Source organism: Papio anubis, chromosome 1 (assembly GCF_008728515.1).
Source record: "Papio anubis isolate 15944 chromosome 1, Panubis1.0, whole genome shotgun sequence".
Lineage (NCBI taxonomy): Eukaryota > Metazoa > Chordata > Mammalia > Primates > Cercopithecidae > Papio > Papio anubis.
The window spans coordinates 186,496,478-186,518,750 of NC_044976.1; the positions used below are offsets into that span (position 1 = coordinate 186,496,478).

Here is a 22,273-nt window from a genome sequence, read left to right on the forward strand (position 1 = left end):
GTTAACACCCTGGCTCCCTCCATAGCAGTTACCACTTCTTGACACAAGCAAAACTCATGTGTGTTGCATTATCACATGCTAAATATCACATAATTTATATTATATAATACATTATATATGACATATATAATTGTTTGTGGTATTTATTTATATGCCCCAACCCCGCTACCCACATATACTTGAATGCAACTTCTAAAAGAAAAAGACCAGCATATAGTAGGTACTCAATAAATATCTTTCAAATGAGTGAATGATAAATGAATAAATGTACCCCCTAAGTCTTCACATCTTTGGACCAAAATGCTAAACTTATCCCTCTCATATTATAGGATTTTGAGTCCCTTCAACAACCCAGGCACCTAGAAGTGGCCAATGATCAGTGCAGTAAAGAGTAGAACAACATAGCCCCTTGTCTATCTTTTGTCTTATATTTTAATTAATAAAGCCTATGTTTGAGTAAGAGTTCAGGGGTTACAAAAATCACAGTGTTGACTGACTCATAGCAAGTTTAGTTATTGACTAAGATATTTAGTGTTTTTTACACATAAAACTGTACCTTTCCCCCTCCATGTAATTTTGTAGCTGTCACTTTGGACCTAAAAGTGTAGGACCTACCATCTTTCTCTCTTAATTTTCCTGTCACTTGTCTTCCTTTTCATTGATAATGTTATTTATTCATTCACTTATTTTGAGTATCAACTATGTGCAAAAAAGCTATTAAGTGCTATGGGGTGCTATGTGATCATTTTCGAATTCCCAGAAGAAAAAATTATTCAGCAATATCCACATGCATCAGATAAACAAACTTTGCTTCAATTAGAAAGATAGCTAAGACCCCGTCTTTGTGTAAATGACTGATAGCAGAGCCGTTTCTGGGAGACTTTCAATGATAGGAGGGCTCAAGAAAGTGATGCTCAAGAAAGTCATGCCTAGAGAACCTAAAAGTGAGGAGGCAAGTAGAGACTTGGATGAGAGGGGGCTTTAGGAACTTACAGGTAGGAGGGCAATTTGTTCCCAACATGTCACTCTACCTATCCCCAAGGTTTATTTACCTTGTCTGGAAGTGACCAACAGAGCATCATCTCCCACATTGCTCCAAGGATCTCACCCATCTTTGGACAAGGCTATGTTAAGGATTGGGCTTTTCTGCTGTCCACTAATGGATAAGACATTTCATAAGTTCCAGTGATTTCAGGGAAGGTCTTGACTAGGGGAAGAATCGGAACAATTATTCCACTTGTCTGCAAACAATATTTATTTATGTCAGTTAATGCTGGGTACTGGGTAAATATTATACAGATAATAATTCCATTAACCCTCCAACCTTGTAAGATAAGTACCATTATTATCTCCACTTTATATATAGGGAAACTGAAGCACAGAGCAGGTAAGAGAAACTGAGGCACAAAGAGCTTAAGTGATCTTCCCACAGCTAGAAAATGAAAGACCTGAGGCTTGAACCTAAACAGAGACTCCATAGGCTCCAGAGTCTACAGTCTCAACAGCTCTGCTCTGGTCTGCTCCTGTCCATATTGTAAGCAGGGACAGATAATAGTCAGTATATAGTAAGGGCTGAATAATAAGGCATGATTTTATACTAGGTACTAATACAGGTTATTCCTAATAAAATCAACCCTCAGGCATTGTTCAGAACTGAAATTGAACAGACCAGTACCTAACTTGAGGATAATGGAGAGGGATTAAATTAGTTGGAGAATGATTTAACCTTTTGCTCACTGAGCATTTTCTCATGAATTCATCTATCCATCCTTCCAGGGATCCACTTATCCACTTATTCAACAACTACACACTGAGCACTCTCACCGTCCTGGAGCGACGGTCACACACTGCAGATAAGACATGGTCTGACCAACAAGGACTTAGCAGTCCAGGTGGGGAGAAGCAGGCAAAGGAAACCCATGGTCTAGCATGGCAAGTGCTGTCAGAAGTGGGGCCTGGAAGAGAGGGACATGAATTCAGCCTGCATTTGGGAGAATAGCTGAGGAGGCAGGAGGGAAAAGATGAGAGACAAATGCTCATGGAGGAAAGAACATTGAATCTGACCCTAGCAAAATTTTCTAATCGCAATATTCCTGGGAAGATGTTAGAAATTACACAATTTCCATCAAAAGCAAGAGAAAATGGAATATTCTTTTCAAGAAAGGCCCTGGGACATAGTAATTAATAATACATGTTTTGAAGTGAGACCTGCATTCAAATCTTAACCTCTCTTGGAAGAACTTCCACCATTAGAAGATGGAGCTAATCATAGTGTCCCATCACAAGGTTGTCCTGAGGGTCATGTAAGCTCATGTGTGAGCGGCTCAGCACAGTCTGTACTGAGTACAAATGCAGTAAATCCTAGCTGTGACCTTCTTCTCAGACGCATAGTCACACTCACTTGGTCCCTTAGTCCTTAATCTTCTTAGTAACTCTTAGAACCAAGGTTTGTAAATCTCTTTTCTGTTTTGCATAGAGAATACAAAAGGAATAAAATTTCTGTAAACCTGATTTGCATCTCAGTGAGTTTATTGTACTCTATGGTTCTTGGTGACTAGGTAACCAGCAGAGGAGCTAATTCATTATTTTACCAATTTAAACAGGAACTTGGAAGAAAAGCATCTGGAGGTCACAGAGCACAAGGACTATACTAACATGAAGATTTAAAGAAAGTTCAGCTCACACAGCCATAGATAATCACAAATGTATCCAAGGATTATTAACAATCACAATTACCTGGAGCTGTATTATTTACCTGGCTGGTTATTCTGAAGACAACTTGTATGAATAGATGAGCTGAGAGGAGCTCATGAAGTTGTTTTGAAGTGGCTGGCAGAGTCCTTTTGCAATAAATATCTGGGGAAATAGGAGAGGACACCCAAGGCTCCCTGGTCCAATTTCTCACCTGGAAGTGAAAGGAAACTCTGAGTACTCCTCAGAGGAACAGCCCATCCAAAGGGCCCCAGCCCCCAGTCCTCATGTTTCCTCCAAGAACCACTTGCCCACCATGGGACCAGACCCGTGTGTTCCAGATAAGCCTTTTGAGAAAACAAAATAGTATGCAGAAGCAGTGTCCATTTTCGGGGGTCCAGTCCTCTAGGGAACAAAGTCCTGGGCCTTTATGACATTGGGCAGCCACGGTCCCTTCCTGATGTCCCCCTTGAAAATCTCTGGCTGCCTATTCCCGAGCTTTGTAGGCTTGTGCAGAGCCATGGTGCTAAGGCATAGGTCTCAGAGGCTGTCTCTTTCCTTGGTTTCCCTTGCAGATTCCCACAACTCCATGCTGTGTGCTGCAGGCTGGTCCTGAACCCAGATCTCTGGCTGAGAGGATGGGGGCAGATGGGGAAACAGTGGTTCTGAAGAACATGCTCATTGGCGTCAACCTGATCCTTCTGGGCTCCATGCTCAAGCCTTCGGAGTGTCAGCTGGAGGTCACCACAGAAAGGGTCCAGAGACAGTCAGTGGAGGAGGAAGGAGGCATTGCCAACTACAACACATCTAGCAAAGAACAGCCTGTGGTCTTCAACCACGTGTACAACATTAACGTGCCCTTGGACAGCCTCTGCTCCTCGGGGCTAGAGGCCTCTGCTGAGCAGGACGTGAGCGCAGAAGATGAGACTGTGGCAGAGTACACGGGCCAGACCTCAGACCACGAGAGCCAGGTCACCTTTACACACAGGATCAACCTCCCCAAAAAGGCCTGCCCATGTGCCAGTTCGGCCCAGATGCTGCAGGAGCTGCTGAGCCGGATCGAGATGCTGGAGAGAGAGGTGTCAGTGCTGCGAGACCAGTGCAACGCCAACTGCTGCCAAGAAAGTGCTGCCACAGGTAGAGTCCGGGAGCTTGCAGCGTGGTCTCAGGAGGGGAAGGAGAGGGCTGAGCAGAGAGGGAGAGTGAACAAGAAGGACCAATGCACTTCCAGCAGAAACATACTCCCAGCAAAACCCCAGCCTCTCTTCACACGGTCAAAGGAGAAAAGTGCCTTAGTCTGTAGCTGCTGGTTAATATGTCTCTAAGATCTAAATGCAGTTCTTCCCCGAGGGATTCAGTCCAGGGATTCTCTACACTGCATAGCCAGTTTGAAATACATTAACCTGATTTTGGGTGGATGAGTCAGGTAATGGTTCATCGGTTCAGCACAGCAACTTCGATGGTGAGCAGGGAATTTGATGTCTGTCTTCATTCATCTTTGGTTTTCACAAGCTGTTGAATTGATATCTATCCATGTTAACCTGAGGGACTAGAGAATGCAGACGCTCTGTTCACTCAATCACAGCCTTTCTCCCATCTGAGTAGATGATAGTCATTAAAGTCTCGGAGGACCTATCCCCATCTTCTCCAGTGAGATGGAAGTTTTAGTCCCTGCCCCCTCAACAAGCACTCAGAAGCATATGCACACACACACACTCTCTCTCACACACACACACGCATGCACATACGCATGCTCTCACACACAACATACTCACACAGCTTAGTGCACCCTCCAAGAGGCTGAAATCTCAGGGGATTTACTTCTAACATTGCCCACCCCTAATTAGTAACCCTTATGAGTTACTATCTTTACCTCTCTGCGAGACATAATTAAGTCTTCAGAGTCAGAATTCCCAAGTTCAGATCCTGACTCTACTGCTTCCTAGCTGATGATCTAAGCAGTTACTTATCTGTGCCTTCCTTTCCTCATCTACAAATGGTGCTAGACTAGAGCAACAAGAAGTTATTAACAATGAAAGCACCTATTCAGATGTCAGCCTGGCTTCTATAAGTACTGTATAAGCAACAGCTGTTATCAGCTGATGCCAGTGAGTGGGAATTGCATGTGTACCCCTTTGGGCACAGCTTTTCTCTCCCAAAAGGTACCTTAGACCCCATGCAATTCAGTTCTTTGATGACAAGAGACATTTGTCTTGAGTTCAAGCACTCACCTCTATAGGGTCCATGATCTCAAGGCTTTCAAGGGATGAAAGCTGGAGGTGGCAGAGTGAAATTTTAACAGAGCCTGGATGGCCTGCAGCTGCAGAGGGGTATCAGACACGTTCACCCTGAGACACAGCAAGTCTAGAGGCAGTCACTGAGGACTAAAATATTTCATGGGCTCCTCTCACATCTTTCTCCTCCCCATAACCAACACTGTAGATTAAACAATCTGAAGAACAGAAGAGCAAGTCCAGTTCCACTGTGCTTCAATGACAATGGTCAGGTCAGCTCATCTTTTCAACAGAGCTGAATAGGGGAAAGTCCTAGGTTTCCATGAGCGTAGACTCTGCAGCTCAGGAAGCTGGGACTTCTGTAAGTGAACTTTTTGCCAGCCTTCCACCAGGATCCCTGGCAAATGTGGCAAACATCTGCAAGGAAGAGCTAAGTTAAATAATGTCAGTAAATGCCATGGGAGTGGCATGAAGTGGCAGAATTAAATAAGGATGTAACTTACTAGACTTCATATCCTCAGGGCCAAGTGCAAAGAAGGATGCCAGCAGGTACTCCATTTGTATTTCTTTAATATGTTTACCTGAATCATGCTAGGCAGATAAATTAGCCACTGTCGTTATCCCACAGTAAGGGCTAGGACAGAGACATGCATAGAATCCCAAAGGGGTCACAGCAAACAGTAACTAAATGAGTTCGAGGTCCTGGGGAGTCTTTGAAGTAACCCTGGTGCTGCGTTTTGATGAATGAGCAGAGTGAGTCAGATGGCAGGCAGGGAGGGAGCGGGACAGGTTTGTAACATGTAAGACCTTTCTCTGCACAGTGGACTCAGTGCTCAGCCTACACCCCGCCTTAGGTCCCTCACAATCCCATAGCCAGCACCTAGGCATCCTGGTCAGAGGGCTGTCCTCAGTTTGTTGGAAACTTCTTGGGCTGCCCAAAGAGAGAATGAGGGGCTGGGGGATTCACATGCCCTCAGGGACAGACCTTAACCCACAATGAAATGTGACCTGCACTGCCCAGAGTGCCCTGCAGAACTGAACCCAAGTGACTCTCCTGGGACTTGGCTTGATAATGCACCTGGGCTTGAGCATGTTCCCTTCCTGATTGTCCATTCTTCCCTACCAGTTTTTTCTGGAAACACCTTCCAATAAATCACTTTTACATGGATCTTGATCAAAGACCTACTTCTAAGGAATCCACCCTAAGACACCTTAAAGGTGAGCTTCTGGAGGACAGGGGACAAGATCTCATTCATCTTTGCCCCCAGCCCTGTGCTAGGCATAAACAGCCCATGTTAGGTGAAAATATTTATTAAATTGGATATGTACCAAACTATGTTGAGCTTCACTCTCAGCAACAGAAATCTGGTCAGAGAATGAGTAGAGAGGCCTTTGCCCATCCTTCCCCAGCACCACTGACAGGAGAGGCCACTGCTGCTCTTTGACCTTCTCCTTGACCATTCCAGGACAACTGGACTATATCCCTCACTGCAGTGGCCACGGCAACTTTAGCTTTGAGTCCTGTGGCTGCATCTGCAACGAAGGCTGGTTTGGCAAGAACTGCTCGGAGCCCTACTGCCCGCTGGGTTGCTCCAGCCGGGGGGTGTGTGTGGATGGCCAGTGCATCTGTGACAGCGAGTACAGCGGGGATGACTGTTCCGAACTCCGGTGCCCAACAGACTGCAGTTCCCGGGGGCTCTGCGTGGACGGGGAGTGTGTCTGTGAAGAGCCCTACACTGGCGAGGACTGCAGGGAACTGAGGTGCCCCGGGGACTGTTCGGGGAAGGGGAGATGTGCCAACGGTACCTGTTTATGCGAGGAGGGCTACGTTGGTGAGGACTGCGGCCAGCGGCAGTGTCTGAATGCCTGCAGTGGGCGAGGACAATGTGAGGAGGGGCTCTGCATCTGTGAAGAGGGCTACCAGGGCCCTGACTGCTCAGCAGGTAGGCAGGGGAACTCTCTGGGGTGTTTGGCAAGGGTGGTCCAGCAAACTAGCTGGATGCCTCCAGTTAACTTGGGAAGAAAGATGAGTGAGAAAGTGAAGCTTAGGCAAAATAATTCTCAATTGAATTGTACTCATTTGCTTTCCAAGAGAGCTGATTTCTTGAGTCAATAACAATTGATGAGGCAGATTAAAGGGGATAAAGAGTGGAAATAGGAAAAGGTCAAGTTCAGGCTGAAAGTTGGATTGTTACCCCTGAGACTAGGAAAAAGGCAGTGGTAGCAATGATGACAACACTTCATTGTCCTTGAGGTGGGGGAGGGTAGAGAGTGAGGTCATGGGACTATCTTAGGCAAGGCCATTCTCTAACTCTGAGGGATCCCAAGCGTTCCATCTGCTCAAAACTATCTCCCTCACCAGTTGCCATATTCCAGGAATGCCTTCCACAATGCTACTGCAAGAGATGGTGGTTGGTCTGTGAGGCTCTCTGATTATCTTGGAGCTTACAGATTGCAAGACGTTATTAATTTATGAAATGGTTCTAGTGGGGCAGAGTGTTTTTAGACAAGGACTTAAATCTAAATAGGAATAAAGTACTAAGGACTTCGGGTAACAGCTAACATTCTAACAATTAGTACAGAATATTAAAAGAGTATGACTCACTTTGTTCCAGATGACTATCTAGCAAATTAGAACCAACCCTATGTATAGTCTACACTGTCAAAGCTGATAGAAAGATGATGTCCTACAATGGGGATCTAAACCAACAGAGAGAGAGAGAGAGAAAAAAAAAAAAGGTATCTCATTGGGACTGATTCTCTTTTTGATGCAAATCAGATTATGTTTATTATTTCACTATAGCTCATCCTCTTCAGACTAAATCAGTGACTATTGCGCATACATTTGTTTACGTTCTAAACAGTACAGATTAAGTGGTTGGTCCTTTCCATTTAGGGCTCAGAGAGCCCACTGGGATTATTTAAAATAAAAAATAACAACAAGCAAACATTTTAAACCTTCTAATGGAGCAATTTTAGGAATTTTCTGATAAGTCATGTGACATCAGTTTAAGGCGAAAAGCCTGTAAGCCAGGTTCACCAGCTTTCTATAAGCCAGAGTTACTCACTCCTACATGGCAGGCAATGTTCCTGCACATGTAACTTCAAGTTAAATTATTTTCAAAAATCAATGGTAATAATGAAAAGAAAAACAACAATAATGCACTGTGCTTAGGGAAAAAAATTTAATGTTCCTTACTTTTTTCCATATCCAATTATTTCATTTAGCCTCCCAATTTTGTTTACTGAATTGAAATATCTTTCTAAAAATATAGTCACCACACCAATTATCCCAAAGTGAATTTCAAGCAGAAATTAAGCCTTATTGTTTCTGAATCCAAAGTCACTAGGCACCTTCTGGGAAGCCAGGCTGACGCATGACCCCAGTTCCCATCCAGGGGATCAGGCTCCATGAGGCCCCATCTGGAGGACACCCAGGGTCAGTGTGGGCCATCGCTGTGTTGATGCTATTCTGTAGCACACATGCTTCTTAGTAGACTCAATCTTTGGTGGTCTGGATATACCTGTCATATTCTTGACCCTGCCTTTCTACAGGGATAGGTTCATTTGCAAACAAAATCTTGATCTAATCCAGGACTCACACTGAACCCTCCTGGCTACCCCAGGGAAGACGCAGCAGCTGCTAGCATAGCTACAACTGGGTTGAGTCCAAACTATGAGCACGTTACCTCCGACATGATACCTCTGTGCTGCTTGAGGAACACTTCAATAGGCCCAGATAAATTACTTTACAGGTTCCCAAAACATGTGAAGAAGGACAGTTGCATAATCTCCATCTGTTTCTATAGCAACCCTAGAGCCACCACTCATTTGCAGGAGGTCTGCTCTTAAGGCCTGCTTTTTAATCCAAGTGCTACAGGTCTCTTCCAGAGAAGTATCTAGGTCATTATCTAAAGTGCTACTTTGCTTGCCCTTTGTGAAAAGGCTGTAGGAGAAGGGGCTATTTATCCACTGTTTGACGTTCCTGGCCGGGTGCACACACCACAGCACGATGTTCCCATTGCCCATAGGACTGAGGAGAGGAGAGAGAAGGGTTAGGAAGGTGAAAACACTGAAAGCCTCAAAATATACTTCCTTATAGGGCATTCTTTTCTCTTTGGCAAGGGTGTAGAAAATAGCTGCCCATTGTGTGGATTTCATTCTGAGGCCCCCCAGGTCTGCAGCACTTGGGCACAATTGAACAGTGTTGCCAAAGTCACTACATTTGACTTCTAGCCTTGATCTATCCTCATAGTGTGCCAAGGGACAAAATCTCAAGACTTCCACCTCCATTCTCTGCCCATGTACAGATAACAGAACAAAACATTCATGAATATGAGAACTTAAAACAGGCCTTAGAAAGAAGCTTCTCATTTTACAGATTTAAAAAGCAGCAGTCAGTGAGACAGATTTTCCCAGAGCCAGACAGCTAATTAATGGTGGAGTAAGAAAAAGAATCCTGGTCTCCTACCAGCTTCTAGCACTCTTTTATCTTCTCTGGAATGCAAAGTAGAATAGAATTATATTATGAAAAATAAAAATTTTAAAGCCACATAGACAAAGAAGTAGCCTTTTGGTATGAAAGCTGAGCTCCATCACATGATAAAAAAAAAAGAAAAATGAGGTGTCAGAGGTAGGGTGGAAAAGCACATTCAACCATTTGTCCACATCTCTCCCCAGTGATAGTGGTTAGTGCGGGGGCTGGCCAGGGAGCTGGCCAAAACTCCCCTGAAGCCAGCAGGATAAAAGAACCATCAGAGCAGGGTCTTGAGACAATCCAGAAAGCTGTTCCCTGGACTTCAGTCAGACCCACGGAGATTCATCAGTGTCAGCCTCTGCTCTGTCAGGACTGCAGCCAGCCCAACCTTTGGCACCCGAAACCACTTGCTCTTTGGAGTAAGACACATCACGGAACTAATTCCAACTGCTCTCACCACATAAGTGCAACATTTATGCAAGATCTAAAAAGGAAACAGCATGGCATCTTTGCAGATAAGCAACCCTCATTCCTCAAGCCACAGTTTATTCCTCTTTAACAGCCTGCTCTTCCTCAAGTTTCAAAGTTGACACCCCAAAGAAAGTAAGACTAAGAATACTTTGCACTCACCATGAATTCATTGAATTAAGGCACGAGGCTCTTTGATTGTTTGTGGTACAGTTCAATATAATTTTCTTTTATAAGGATTACTGACGCCTAGTGTACATAGCTGTGTACATAGCTGCTGCTAAGTTGGAGTGCAAGTGGTGGTGGTCTCCTCCATTGAGCCACCATTGTCAAGACCACTTCCACGAGGAATGACACCAGTTACTGCTTTCTCGGTCAGAAGTGTAGTCAGTGTTTACCACCAGGCTCAGGCCTTAAGCTAAGTTGCCAACATTTTTTAAAAAATCCTTCTGCACCTCCTTTTTTGCTTTAAAATCCCAAAATGCTCTTCTTAGATCACCCTGTATTGTCAATATTAGCTTTGAAGAAGGAAGCAAAAAGGAATACACTGATTTGTTCCAAATGCCTGAAGAATTGCTGGTGACTTGAAATTTGAAGTGGTCATTTCTGCCACTCTGACAGAAGTCCTGCATAGGAAACCTGGAGTTAATGTGTTGAATCACAGGAGACAGGCACTAGAGAACCTGTTTAAAAAGAATTTTCTTACCTCTAGGATGAGCACCGGTCTAGAGATCACATCTACTAAGATCGTCTGAGTTATTCCTAATATAGTTTACTTTGGGAGGCCATGTATAAATGAAAGGAGGCATCTTGTGCAATCTGTAACCTGCTGCCTAAATTGCAGGGGAAAGAATGAAGACTGTAGATCAGGGTTTGACAGTCAGTTCTGCTATGACACCACTCTGACTTTTGGCACATCCTTAACCTGGGATTCAGCTTCCTCATTGGTAAAGCTGAGATAATTATATCTACGTGAACTACCTCATAGGGTTGCTATTAAATATTTTTTTTAATTCTAGTTAGATGGTATATCTGAAAATAGTTTATAGACTGTGAAATGCTACACAAATGTAAAGTGGTGTTGTATATTGGCTAAGAAGTTTTACAGTCATTCTACCTGCATTCTAATCCTAGCCTCTATGTTTGCTGACTGTGTGGTCCAGTTTTGTCACCTATAAAATAGTAGTAATAATGATACCTTAATTCCATAGTGTTGGCGAGAGGATGAAATGAAATAATCTACATAAAAGTGGTTAGCATTGTACCTGGTGCATAATAAGTGCTCGGTATAATCATGCAAAATCCTGACAGGTTCTAAATATCAATTCTTCTTCTCATGGCCTAGGAGTTGTTCTGTACATGTTATACAGGCTGTCCCAAAGATTTTAGTGAAATTCAAAGCTTTAAAAAGGTCAGAAATATAGGTGATACAGTTTATAAAACATCATTTGAAAGTTTATTTAAATTTCATTTACACTTCTTTAGTTTTATAAATTTTAAACAAAAATTTTTAAAATTTTTGTTTCAGTCAACATTTGCCATCCTCAAGAAGCTCTGCTTTCTAGACTGTTTTATTCAATGAATGGTTTTAGGTAAAAGTAATTGAAGCAAATGTCCAGCAGTGCATATATATGCTGCTGATTCTATCCTGTGAGTCTGGTATCTGTTAAAGGTCTCTTTGTATCTCTGCCTTTGCTGAGGATTTGAGGGTGCATGTGTGAGTACAATGAGACAGCACTCTCCACTCACATGGTCCTGCAAAACACAGCTGGCTTCAGCCTACCTGGTTGTAAAGGGGAAGGGTGAGATTACCCAGGGGAGAAATTCAAAACCTATGACAATGCTTAAACTCATGGAAGCCTCCACTACATATAAATTTATAAGTTAATAATGACCATTTAAATAAATATTGGCTTGATCTTTGATTTAATCTATGGGCAGGTCTAATTACAGACACACTGGAGTTAGCCTCCTAGTTAGTCTTAAAGGCTTAATTATTTAATGGCCACAACACTGGTGAATCTTCATTTTCCAAGATGATACACAAAAGGCTATTTCTATGTGTTTTAACCTTTGGTGACTCCAAGCAGCATTTGAGAAATCAGAAGAAAGTAAAGCAAAGTCCTCAAGAATGTTTTTTTTTATCATCATCTCCAAGATTGAGGCTAATAAAAATTAGTTTAACACAAGCTAGATTTCTTTCAGAACATAAGTGGTCTTTAAAAGGGAAAATTCTACAATAATGGGCTGTTGAGTGTCTTCATCAGGCCATGGTATCCAGGACTTACTGTTTTGGCTTCTCATAATTTGCAAGATAATCAGGAATGAGTCTTTGTTTCCACTTGCCAAATCAGATATTGGCTCCCAGAGTAATCTGATGACAATAACTTATTAAACCACCAAAAATTTTGGCCAGTGGTGTGCTGTTAAATATCTAACAACCTGGCTCTCTGAAGGAAAAAAATTTAAAAGCCCTGGTGTGTAGCATTTGCCACTTTCCATGATGTAAATACTCTCTCCATGGCCAATTTCAATTACCAACATGACGTCACTAAACATGGAGGTGGAAACAGATGTGTGGTAGGGTGCATTCATAGAATATTTCCACCAGACAGAGCACACATAAATTATCTTAAAGGTATAGATAATAGTAAAATGTAGTCAAATAATTTGAAAGTGATAAATTTTGAGTATCTATTACCTTTGTTTTTAATATAATTTACTTAAGTATTAGGTTATGAAATTGAAACTTTAGTAATGGCTCTATTCAACGACAGTCTTGAAACGGTCCTGAAAATTTGACAATCAGCCTTTACAAGCCAGTAGGAGCTGGCTCCAGTGCATGTTCATGACCTTATAGACATTGTGGTACTAAGCACCAAAAAGAAAAGAGCCTGTTCACAAAGGAAGTTACAAATCACTTAAAGCCATTGAGCCCAGCAGAACATATAGACGTGGCATGGGGGGTGAGATGTGAGGAAGAAAGTTGAGTCCAGGATGGGGAAGGCAATCCTCTGAGCTCATGCTATCTATGTATTGCCTCCTGGTAGTTGCCCCTCCAGAGGACTTGCGAGTGGCTGGTATCAGCGACAGGTCCATTGAGCTGGAATGGGACGGGCCGATGGCAGTGACGGAATATGTGATCTCTTACCAGCCGACGGCCCTGGGGGGCCTCCAGCTCCAGCAGCGGGTGCCTGGAGATTGGAGTGGTGTCACCATCACGGAGCTGGAGCCAGGTCTCACCTACAACATCAGCGTCTACGCTGTCATTAGCAACATCCTCAGCCTTCCCATCACTGCCAAGGTGGCCACCCGTACGTACCATTTCCCCATCCTGCTTCATTTTCCTTTTCTCCTACATGAGATCATGGGCATTCATGATAGTAGTGTCTTTTCTTAATTCTTCAGGGATGCCTGGAATAGTCATTGCCCTTGAGGGGAAGGGCTAGAGATGTGGCCCATTTAGAAAGGATACATCATTAAAAAGCACTTTCGATTAAAAAGAGTTTCCAAATTCAGGCAACTTTCATAAATTATAGAACCAAAAGGACAAAAAGTACTTTAATTATAAAGTACTGACTTGTTATAAGCTAGACTCTGATTAGAAGTCAAGGAAAGTATGAGACATCTACAGACTTTGAATCGGTTAGAGATACAAAACAAGGAGATATGAACTAGTACCTCTAAGAAGTAAGTGCTAAATGGTATGTTCTCGACCGTAAGTGTATAGCAAAGTGAGAAAAAAAATCGTATTTAAAACCACAACTGACAACATCCCCTTCTCCTGATAGAGAGGTGGCATAATTTCCTCCTGGTCTTTTGTTTAGCAAAATATCTTAATAGTTCATTTTATTTATAAAAGTTGAAGCCCTAGAGCATAGTTTAGAAGGATTCACAGAGAAGAGAGAGAGATGGAGACAGAAAACAATCTAAACTGCTCTCCATAAGAAATGAACAGTTTTTTTACACATAATGGGAAACTTTTGTGGGTGTATATCTATATTTTGTGTATGTTCAAGCATAGAAAAATATAAAAGATTGCATACCAATTATTAACACTGACTACATCAAAGAGTAGAATAAGAAGGAGATAGGAAATTATTATTATATTTTTCTATATACCCCTCTGAATTCTTAAATTGATACAATAAGCCTGTTTTAGTTCAGAATTTCAAAAGCCAGGCAGAAGAATTTAGACAAGAGAAGTTCTCATCACCCCAAGTATACTGCAAAACCTGCATGCACACAAATGTCTGTGTGCCTTATGTGGAAACTCTTCAGAGAGATCATGAGAAAGGGGCTATATCTGATTAAAATCCGGGACGAGAGAAGAGAACGTTCACAGGAGATGAGGTATGAGTGATACAGAGATTTTTAGCAGTAACAAGAAAGTGGAACAAGAAGTGACCATGAAAACATAAGCCCTCTAGAATTCAGACAGCCCTTGGGCCAGTAAATAGGACTTACCACCAGATAAGGGGTAAGAGATTTGAACTCATTTTGTGTAGATAAGATGGTATTTGGGTAGCAAATGCCACGAAAGTTCAGAAAAGGAAAAGGCCAAGGTAGAAAGAGTTAGCCTTGAAATCTTCATGGAAGCTCCAGCACTGAATTGAGCTTTGAAGGATGCAAGGATGGAGACAGGCAGTGGGGAAAGAATTTAAGAAGTCATCTTGTCCCCTTGCTTTTCAAGTGACAGAAATTCTGTTATAATTTTGGACTCTGCTATGAGATGAGTGCTGACTCTGTTAATATGCCTATAATTATCTCTGTTTATATTTGACCTTTTTAAGAAACAATTTCTCTGGTGCCTGAGAACTGGTTTTAAATATCTGCAATGATTGTGCAGAGAGGCAGGTCACCATCTGCCACTTTTCCCACCTTGCTCCGGGATGAGTCACCACCCTAAGTGCCTGGCCTAACTCCCAAGCGTCTACTCTCTGATCCACATGCATGCGCAGTGATGAGGTTTCCATCTCCTGTGGCATTTATTATGCCAATTCAGGGCATTCCCTCAGGCAAGCTCCCAGGTGACAAGGACAAGATCATGTAAACCACCTGACACACCTTCAAGTGGGTTCACAGTCAGCCCTGCCTTCCAACCAAGAAGCATGAAAATGCTTCCAAACAGGAAGGATGAGAAAATCGGTCCTTTTTCCAACGGGAATAGCCCATGAGAGGTAAAGCTAAAATGGGAGCAGGCTTCCTGGAGAACTGAGAAAAGTCATGCTGTCATATTTCAGGGCTGATAATTGGAACTCCATTAGGACAAGCACACTTCCATCTCACAAAACCTGTGCATGTGTATGTGTCTGTGTGGTTGGGGAAGAAGGGGCAGTGGGAGGAAAAGAGGGAGATACATGAAATGAAAAATTCAGACCATCCTAGACTTACTGATTTGAGCTAAACAAAATACCTCAATGTGCATCAATGATCAAGGAAATCACTCTAGTATTAATTCTGAAATTGGTTTGCTCCACACCTTTAGCTAGCTTTCTCTGTGCCTCTCTTTTCCTGTGTGCAAAATGACAACACTGATAGAAGCCATCATAGTGCCCCCGAGAGTGCTGTAAAGCTTCTAAAGATACTGCTCAAGTCCTCTGAAAAAGGCACTGTATTATATATGAAATGCCAAGATCTACCACATTAGTAAGAAAAGGAAATTGATGTCTGCATTTTAATAGTAACCTGTTAATATAATAAAAAGCATTAAAATTGTTTCTATATATTGTGTTTAAGTTAACTTGTGTATTCCATCAACATCAAGCACTAGGGCCATAATGGGATGGGTAGATCCTGCACCTGGGACTCACTGTGTCTGGAGTAAGATTGGGATTGTCCACCAGACACCACCATGCCCATGGCGTGGAGGAAGTTCACCAAGACAAAGCATCAGGCAATGCTCTCTGTCCCAAGGGTTAGCCATGACATTGTCACCTACATTGCTGTTTTCCAGATCTCTCCACTCCTCAAGGGCTACAATTTAAGACGATCACAGAGACCACCGTGGAGGTGCAGTGGGAGCCCTTCTCATTTTCCTTTGATGGGTGGGAAATCAGCTTCATTCCAAAGGTAACACTCACCTGTTATACTGTCAGACAGACTTATTTGGAGTATTTGTACCTTTAGCTTGTAATCAAGGGCAGCAAGGAAGGCGTTACCCAATATCTCTCTCCATGCCATTAAAGACACAAAATGGCATGTTGTGGGTGTCTGGGATATAGAACATTTCTGCAACAAATATGTGGTAATGACCCACTGACAAGAGGAACTCCAAGCATGGCACCTTGGCCTTGCAGAACAGAGGATGCAGGAAGCAGCCACCAGCTCCATCTCTCTGCTGAGATAACTCTAGGGCCTGATGAACCATGGTTTTGGTGAGCGTGAAAGCCAGACCCTCAAAAAATTGAGGCTTCTCTTTAGGACATAAGAAAAGCCAGACCAAATCAGTTACATAATCAGTCAAAAGCTTCATTCTGTGCAGACAGATGCACCAGAGAAAAGTCAGCTTGTGTGGCATCAATCTCTAAAGGTTACAGACATAACACAAAGACACCTTGGCTCTCCTGGATTACTCATAATAAATTTGTAACCTATTAATTTAGCAACTTCTTTTATTAGTCTATGACTTTTAAAGTATCCTAAGATTCTTTTCTACTCTTTAAGGCAGTATTTCTTTATTTTCTTAATTCTAAAACTAACTTTTCTGAATTGCCAGAGGTGCATGCCTGGCTCCAGATTTCCAGAATTTGCTGACCCTACCAGTGTCCTCCCTAAATGTACCACACATGAGGATATAAAGTTCAATCAGACTCCTTCCCTCTGTCTTTATTCTTCAACATCAAAGAACATTTTTTAGCCATTCATCAGACTTAATGACAAATGACACATTTTTGGCTAACAAGACTATGATTTCACCATTCTTTTACTTCAAAATTCTTAGAGCCATGAACTGTTAGAATTACAAAAGACCTTCAAGTTCACAGGGTACGACCCCTCATTTTACATCTAGTTTAGTTTAATATATAGAGACTATGATTCAGAAAACTTGAAGGACCCTTCATTTTACATCTAGTTTAGTTTAATTTATAGAGACTGTGATTCAGAAAACTTGAAGGACATCATACAACTAGTTGGTGACAGGCTTAAAATGAGTACCTGGGCCTCCACCTCCTATCCCAGAGCTCTATTCAATAAACCTGTATGCCCCATTCTCTTGTGTGGATACAGTCATATCATAGTCACATTCACAGCAAGGTAAATATATCTAAACAGACATCTGTACCAATATGTCTTATTTGAGTTAAAATGATAAAATATGGCAGGCAATTGAGTTATATAACAATTGGAACAATCAAGTCACCTTGTTGCTCAGGAAGAAAAAGTTATGCCAGGTTCTACTGTTACATGTATCCAGTATGTAAAACTCTAATTAAAAGAGAAGCTGACCAGGGAATGCCAAGGCCAAATGCATGGCCACATGGTTTAATAACTGTTGTGATCTGTAGGTTGAGGCCACTGGGGGGCATTCATGACACTGATTTATAAGAGTATGGCTATAAATTACATATAACGCACCCTGGGTACCATAAATAGAGGCCAAAGAATAGGGGAGAATGGCAATGCCCTCCAAAAAAGGCCCTCTTGTCTCCTCCACTTCTGAAGACACTCATAGAAAGTATATGGAGAGAAAGAGAGAGGGAAAGATAAGATAGAAAGATAGATAATAAATAATAAATTCTAGATTCAATCTTGTCAAGTTACTCTTTCTCATTGTCTCTTCCCTCTTGTCTCCTTCTTCTCTTCTTGTTATTCTCTTTTTCCAAGCTTCCTTTTTCCTTTCTTCGTACTTCATGTTTGGTTGTCTCACTGAGTCCTAATTCATCTAGGTGGAGGGGAAACAAGACACTGACAGATTCACACTGAATGTAACACCATGAGAAACTCCAGATATAGCAAAATATTAGCTCTGGCTCATAAACAATTATCTCATGGCAATGTCTTAGTTTGACATGTGTTGTGTGTATATATAAAGATGTTTACACACAAACACACATGACTATCTTCTTCTAAATAGCCAGAGGCATGTTCATTACGATAAATGCCAAAAAGCTCTGATGAATGTTAACCGTAACCATCAAACATTTGATCATTGGCAAAAACCAGTCTGCACCACCTCATGACTAATTTTTATTGGCAAACTCAGCAAACTCAGGAGGGGTGAAAGAAATGTTCCTAAAAATTGACCCTCCATTTGCCAAATCCTCATAGGGTGGTGTCTTTCTTGTGGAGTCCATGGGGAGTTATTTCTGGCCCCAGATACTCAGCTGTCAGCAAGGAGGAAAGAGACTTTGCCCTACTTTAAATTCACAGCCCACAATTAGTATTCCATACCTTTATCTTTCTCTCATCAGATTCCTCTCCCAGTGACTTTTCTCTTTTGCTTTCTCTGCTTCTCCCCACTGTCCAGAACAATGAAGGGGGAGTGATTGCTCAGGTCCCCAGTGATGTTACATCCTTTAACCAGACAGGACTAAAGCCTGGGGAGGAATACATTGTCAATGTGGTGGCTCTGAAAGAACAGGCCCGGAGCCCCCCTACCTCGGCCAGTGTCTCCACAGGTGAGTGCCTCCAACCCTTCTTCCTAGAGCTGCCTACTAGGTCACTCAGAAAAGAACCACAGAATTCCCCAAAGAGTGCAGAGACAAAAGAGGTGTTAGAATTTCTCCCAGAGCTGGGACAATTCTGGTACCTGGTGATGGAGCTACTCTACCAGGTGCTTAGCTCATCATCTTCCTTATTACTCATCCTTACAAGCACTGACATCTGGGAGAGTGTTTCATGGAGACAATTCTTTTTTAATATTTCCATTATATTTATTCTGATCTTACTCATGAAGAAGCCTCATTTGTCAGCCCCTGGTGTCAATGAGTTTTGGAAGCAGCAAGAGCTGACTCACTCTTACCTGTGATGATATTTGGAAAAAGTCATCTGAACCTTCCCAAACCTCAATTTATTTTACAAGATAAGCAAGAATAATTTATGATAAACAAGAGTACCTCCTTCATTAAGTTAATATGAGGATGGAATTAGATAAAGCACACAAAGCGATCAGCTCTGTGCTGATGAGAGTGAGTGCTCAATACTTGGTATACACACATATACTCAGAACATACTCAGAAGTGAAAGTGGTAGGAAACAAGTCATTCAAAAATAAGGAGGTATGGGTTGGGTCACTGTTCAAGGTGATAGCTTAAGTCTATTATTATTTCATCCCCACAGTTCACCTCATTCAAGATTATTATATTTCCAGGATTGATTCATTAATTGTCATATTTTGCCTTATTGTTTCCTTAGCTAACAAAGAATGTTCAACTGCAATGCTGTCAATTAGCTATTGTGATGTATCAATATGTGTCCTCACCAAGAATGTCTTGAAAGTTATACATAGCATCTGGCATAAGTTTTGGTTCTCGTTTTATTGTTGATGGAGCTGAAACTCAGAGGCTAAGCAACTTTCCCTGTCAGTAACAGAAATTGAGATAGGTGACTATTGGTACAGCTTTATGTGTTTTTCATAAACAGAAATCAATGTACCAGAAAGCCAGTTTTAAGTTCAGGACAAAAGGCTGAGTTGACCAGAAATGAGACCCACAACACAATGTAATGAGACCACGTTTACAGATTAGTGATTCATGCTCTGCTATTGAATACAAACCAAACAGCATCAGGTGCCGAGGCTTAAGCTCAGCTTAGAAAACATTGGTTCAGAACTATTGTGGTAGTAGCTTGTGTTCCATTAATGCACCAAGGTTCTATGGCAGTGCCTCAAGGCTAGAATCCGGTGGAGAGCCAGATCTCTAATTACTCCTTCTGCCATGCCTCCAACCAGGACAGCTCTACTTTGATCTGTTTTATATTTTGTACATCCATTTAAGATTTTTGTCCTTTAAAAAAAAAGTTTACCACCCAAAAAGCTTTCAAACCATTGTCTAATCCAAAAAGTATGTTTTAGAAGAAACTCTGATCCAAAGAGTATGTTTTTTAACCATAAAACCTGAAGTGCTCTGTAAGAATCCCTCTAGAAGGCTGGTGGCTGAAGTTTTCCACAGCTCTGTTCCCCAAGGTTATGCTGTAAACTGAAGAGTTGACATTTCATAACTTGGGGGCAGAAAGGTGTGATGCCTATGCTGACTCACCATATAAGGGTCACAACAACACTGCTATCACAAAAGACAGGTTAACAAGAGAAAGCATAACAAATTTATTTAATCGAAGTTTCACGTGACACAGGAGCCTTCAGAAATGAAGACCCAAAGACGTGGGGGATATTATCTGTTTTTATGCTTAGGTTTGAGGAAGAATGGACAGCCATGTAGAAATGTAAATGGACAAATGGCTATGATCTAATGGTAATAGTCTAAAGGGGAGACCTAGCAAGGCCTGTCTGCTCAGATTCTTCTTGGCCTCTCTGTGAAGCATTTCTTCTCCACCTCCTCGATGGGGCAGGACCCCACTGGAATGAGGGTCCTCAAAGGAGAAGGGAGGAGGGAAAAAATGACCTTTCTAGGTTTTATGGCTTGCTTTGGGGAAGGAAGAGGAGTTCTAGTTTCTATGACCTGCCTTGAGGAAGAGGAATTCTGATTTCTGTGAATCACTTCAAGGGGAGAAGAAGGGTCAGGAGACGGGAGGACTGCAGATGGTCAGAAAAACCTTGCTTGCTTCTGGGACTGTTTCTGAAGCTCTTTCATTCCTCTTTAATTCAAAGCACTCAGCACACCAAGGTGCCAAACTTTGGGGTGTCCTGGGATGAGCCCAACAATAGCAGGTGCAGCTTCTCCTCTTCTGATATGAAATGTTTCAAGGTGTCCAAATTATTCCTGTGATTTGATATTAAGAAAGTATTAGTAAAAGACAAAAGGCTAAAAGGAGAAGATGGTTCATAAGAGGATAGAAAACATTGCACTTGAGGAATGTTTTTCTCCTAGAATATTGAGAGAACATAGAGAAGGTAGTCCAGCCTTGCCTTAGTCTTATAGTCAAATCACATTCTTATAACATTTGCAGTATTTTTTGGTTTGGCAGTTCCTTAAGATTAAAATTAAAATTCCAGATCTAGAAATTTGTGGTACAGCTAGGCAGAATTATTTTCATTTAAGAAAAAATGTCCTTAATATTTTGGCATCATCTACAGAATCATGAAGAAATGGAAAAACATTTATTCCAGTTTACTTTTTGAGCAGGGGTTGTGTTTGTTTAGACATTAGGACCAAAGCTGAAAGCAAGTTGATACCTCCTTGACTGAAATGGAACATTGCTACCAAGTGGCCAACCAAAGGGCAGAATCCAAGAGTGGCTACGAAAAAGACGGTTGGCTCCCAGTCCTGTGTGCTGTTTTTAGGAAATGATTGTTTAATTATTTCCTTCTGCTAAGAGCTGACCTACACCAACCCCCTACTGTGAAGCTCTGTGTCCTCATCAGGCACTCAGGCTGCCTTCTTCTAGGCAGGCCATTTTGTGAATGCAAATTACAAGACCTCCCACAGCTAAAGCCCTTTGTGCTACATAATCACATTTTAATATGTTCAATCCATTATGATTAGGGTTTTCTGGATTTAAAGAGTTGAAGGACAAAAGCCTTTTGTGGTCAGTTGCATTTCCCTGACACCTTTTTTTTTTTTCCAAAAAGCTACAGTTTATTGAAATGCTTCCCCTTCTTTCTCATGGATAAAGAAGATTTTCCATTTATTTCATTTACTCGACACACATTTACTGAGTATCTACTATGCTTCAGATATCATGCTTACACAGCACCTAGGAGGCCACTTCCCCCATTTCATAATTAAGTTAAATTAAATGTAAAAGGCCTAAGTTATCTAAAACCACCAAGTGCAACATGCTGAAAAGAAGCTGGATATATTCTGTTAAATCACATTACTACCTCAAATATGAAAACCAGGAGTTCATTTTAACTCCAAACCAGGTGGCACCCAAGTGGTCTGGTGATTTTCATTTTAGCTGGTGCTGGACCAAGAGTCCTAAGCAGCTTAAGACAGAACAGGACTAGGCTAAGACCCAGAAAAAGGGAGGAGTACCCAAGGGAAAGGCTCAACCTTGAAAAACTGAGAGGCTTAAGGTCAGTCTAAGACAGTCCTGAGGGAGAAACTTCATTTTGGAGACAGAGTAGGAGGTGGGCCAGAGTGGACTGGATAGAAACAAGTCTTAGTCAAGGCTCGCCAGTAACAAGGAAGAGAGACTTACTTAAACCAGCTGAAGCAGAATAGAGAATTTACTGGAAGGACATAGAGTGTCTCATGGGAATCCCAGGGCCAGAAATGCATCTGGGCCTCACAAAAGACTTGCACCAGAAAATGGAACAACAGGAATCAAATTATTCCATATA

The 22,273-nt window shown here is 42.0% G+C and overlaps 1 protein-coding gene across 8 annotated transcripts in view; it reads left to right on the forward strand.

Annotated features, from left to right (window-relative positions):
- TNR (tenascin R) overlaps nucleotides 1–22,273 on the forward strand; it is a 418,193-nt gene that overhangs the window by 331,597 nt on the left and 64,323 nt on the right. For 6 of the 8 annotated variants that reach the window (XM_031658364.1, XM_021930321.2, XM_031658387.1 and 3 more), the window contains 5 exons: nucleotides 3,267–3,828; nucleotides 6,392–6,868; nucleotides 12,921–13,184; nucleotides 15,827–15,942; nucleotides 18,341–18,491. In XM_031658364.1, the coding sequence (XP_031514224.1) occupies nucleotides 3,330–3,828; nucleotides 6,392–6,868; nucleotides 12,921–13,184; nucleotides 15,827–15,942; nucleotides 18,341–18,491 (1,507 nt within the window). In that variant the 5' untranslated portion in view covers nucleotides 3,267–3,329. Of the gene's footprint in view, nucleotides 1–3,266; nucleotides 3,829–6,391; nucleotides 6,869–12,920; nucleotides 13,185–15,826; nucleotides 15,943–18,340; nucleotides 18,492–22,273 lie in introns of those variants that run through there. The other 2 variants (XM_031658392.1, XM_017952672.3) reach the window with 2 other exon arrangements.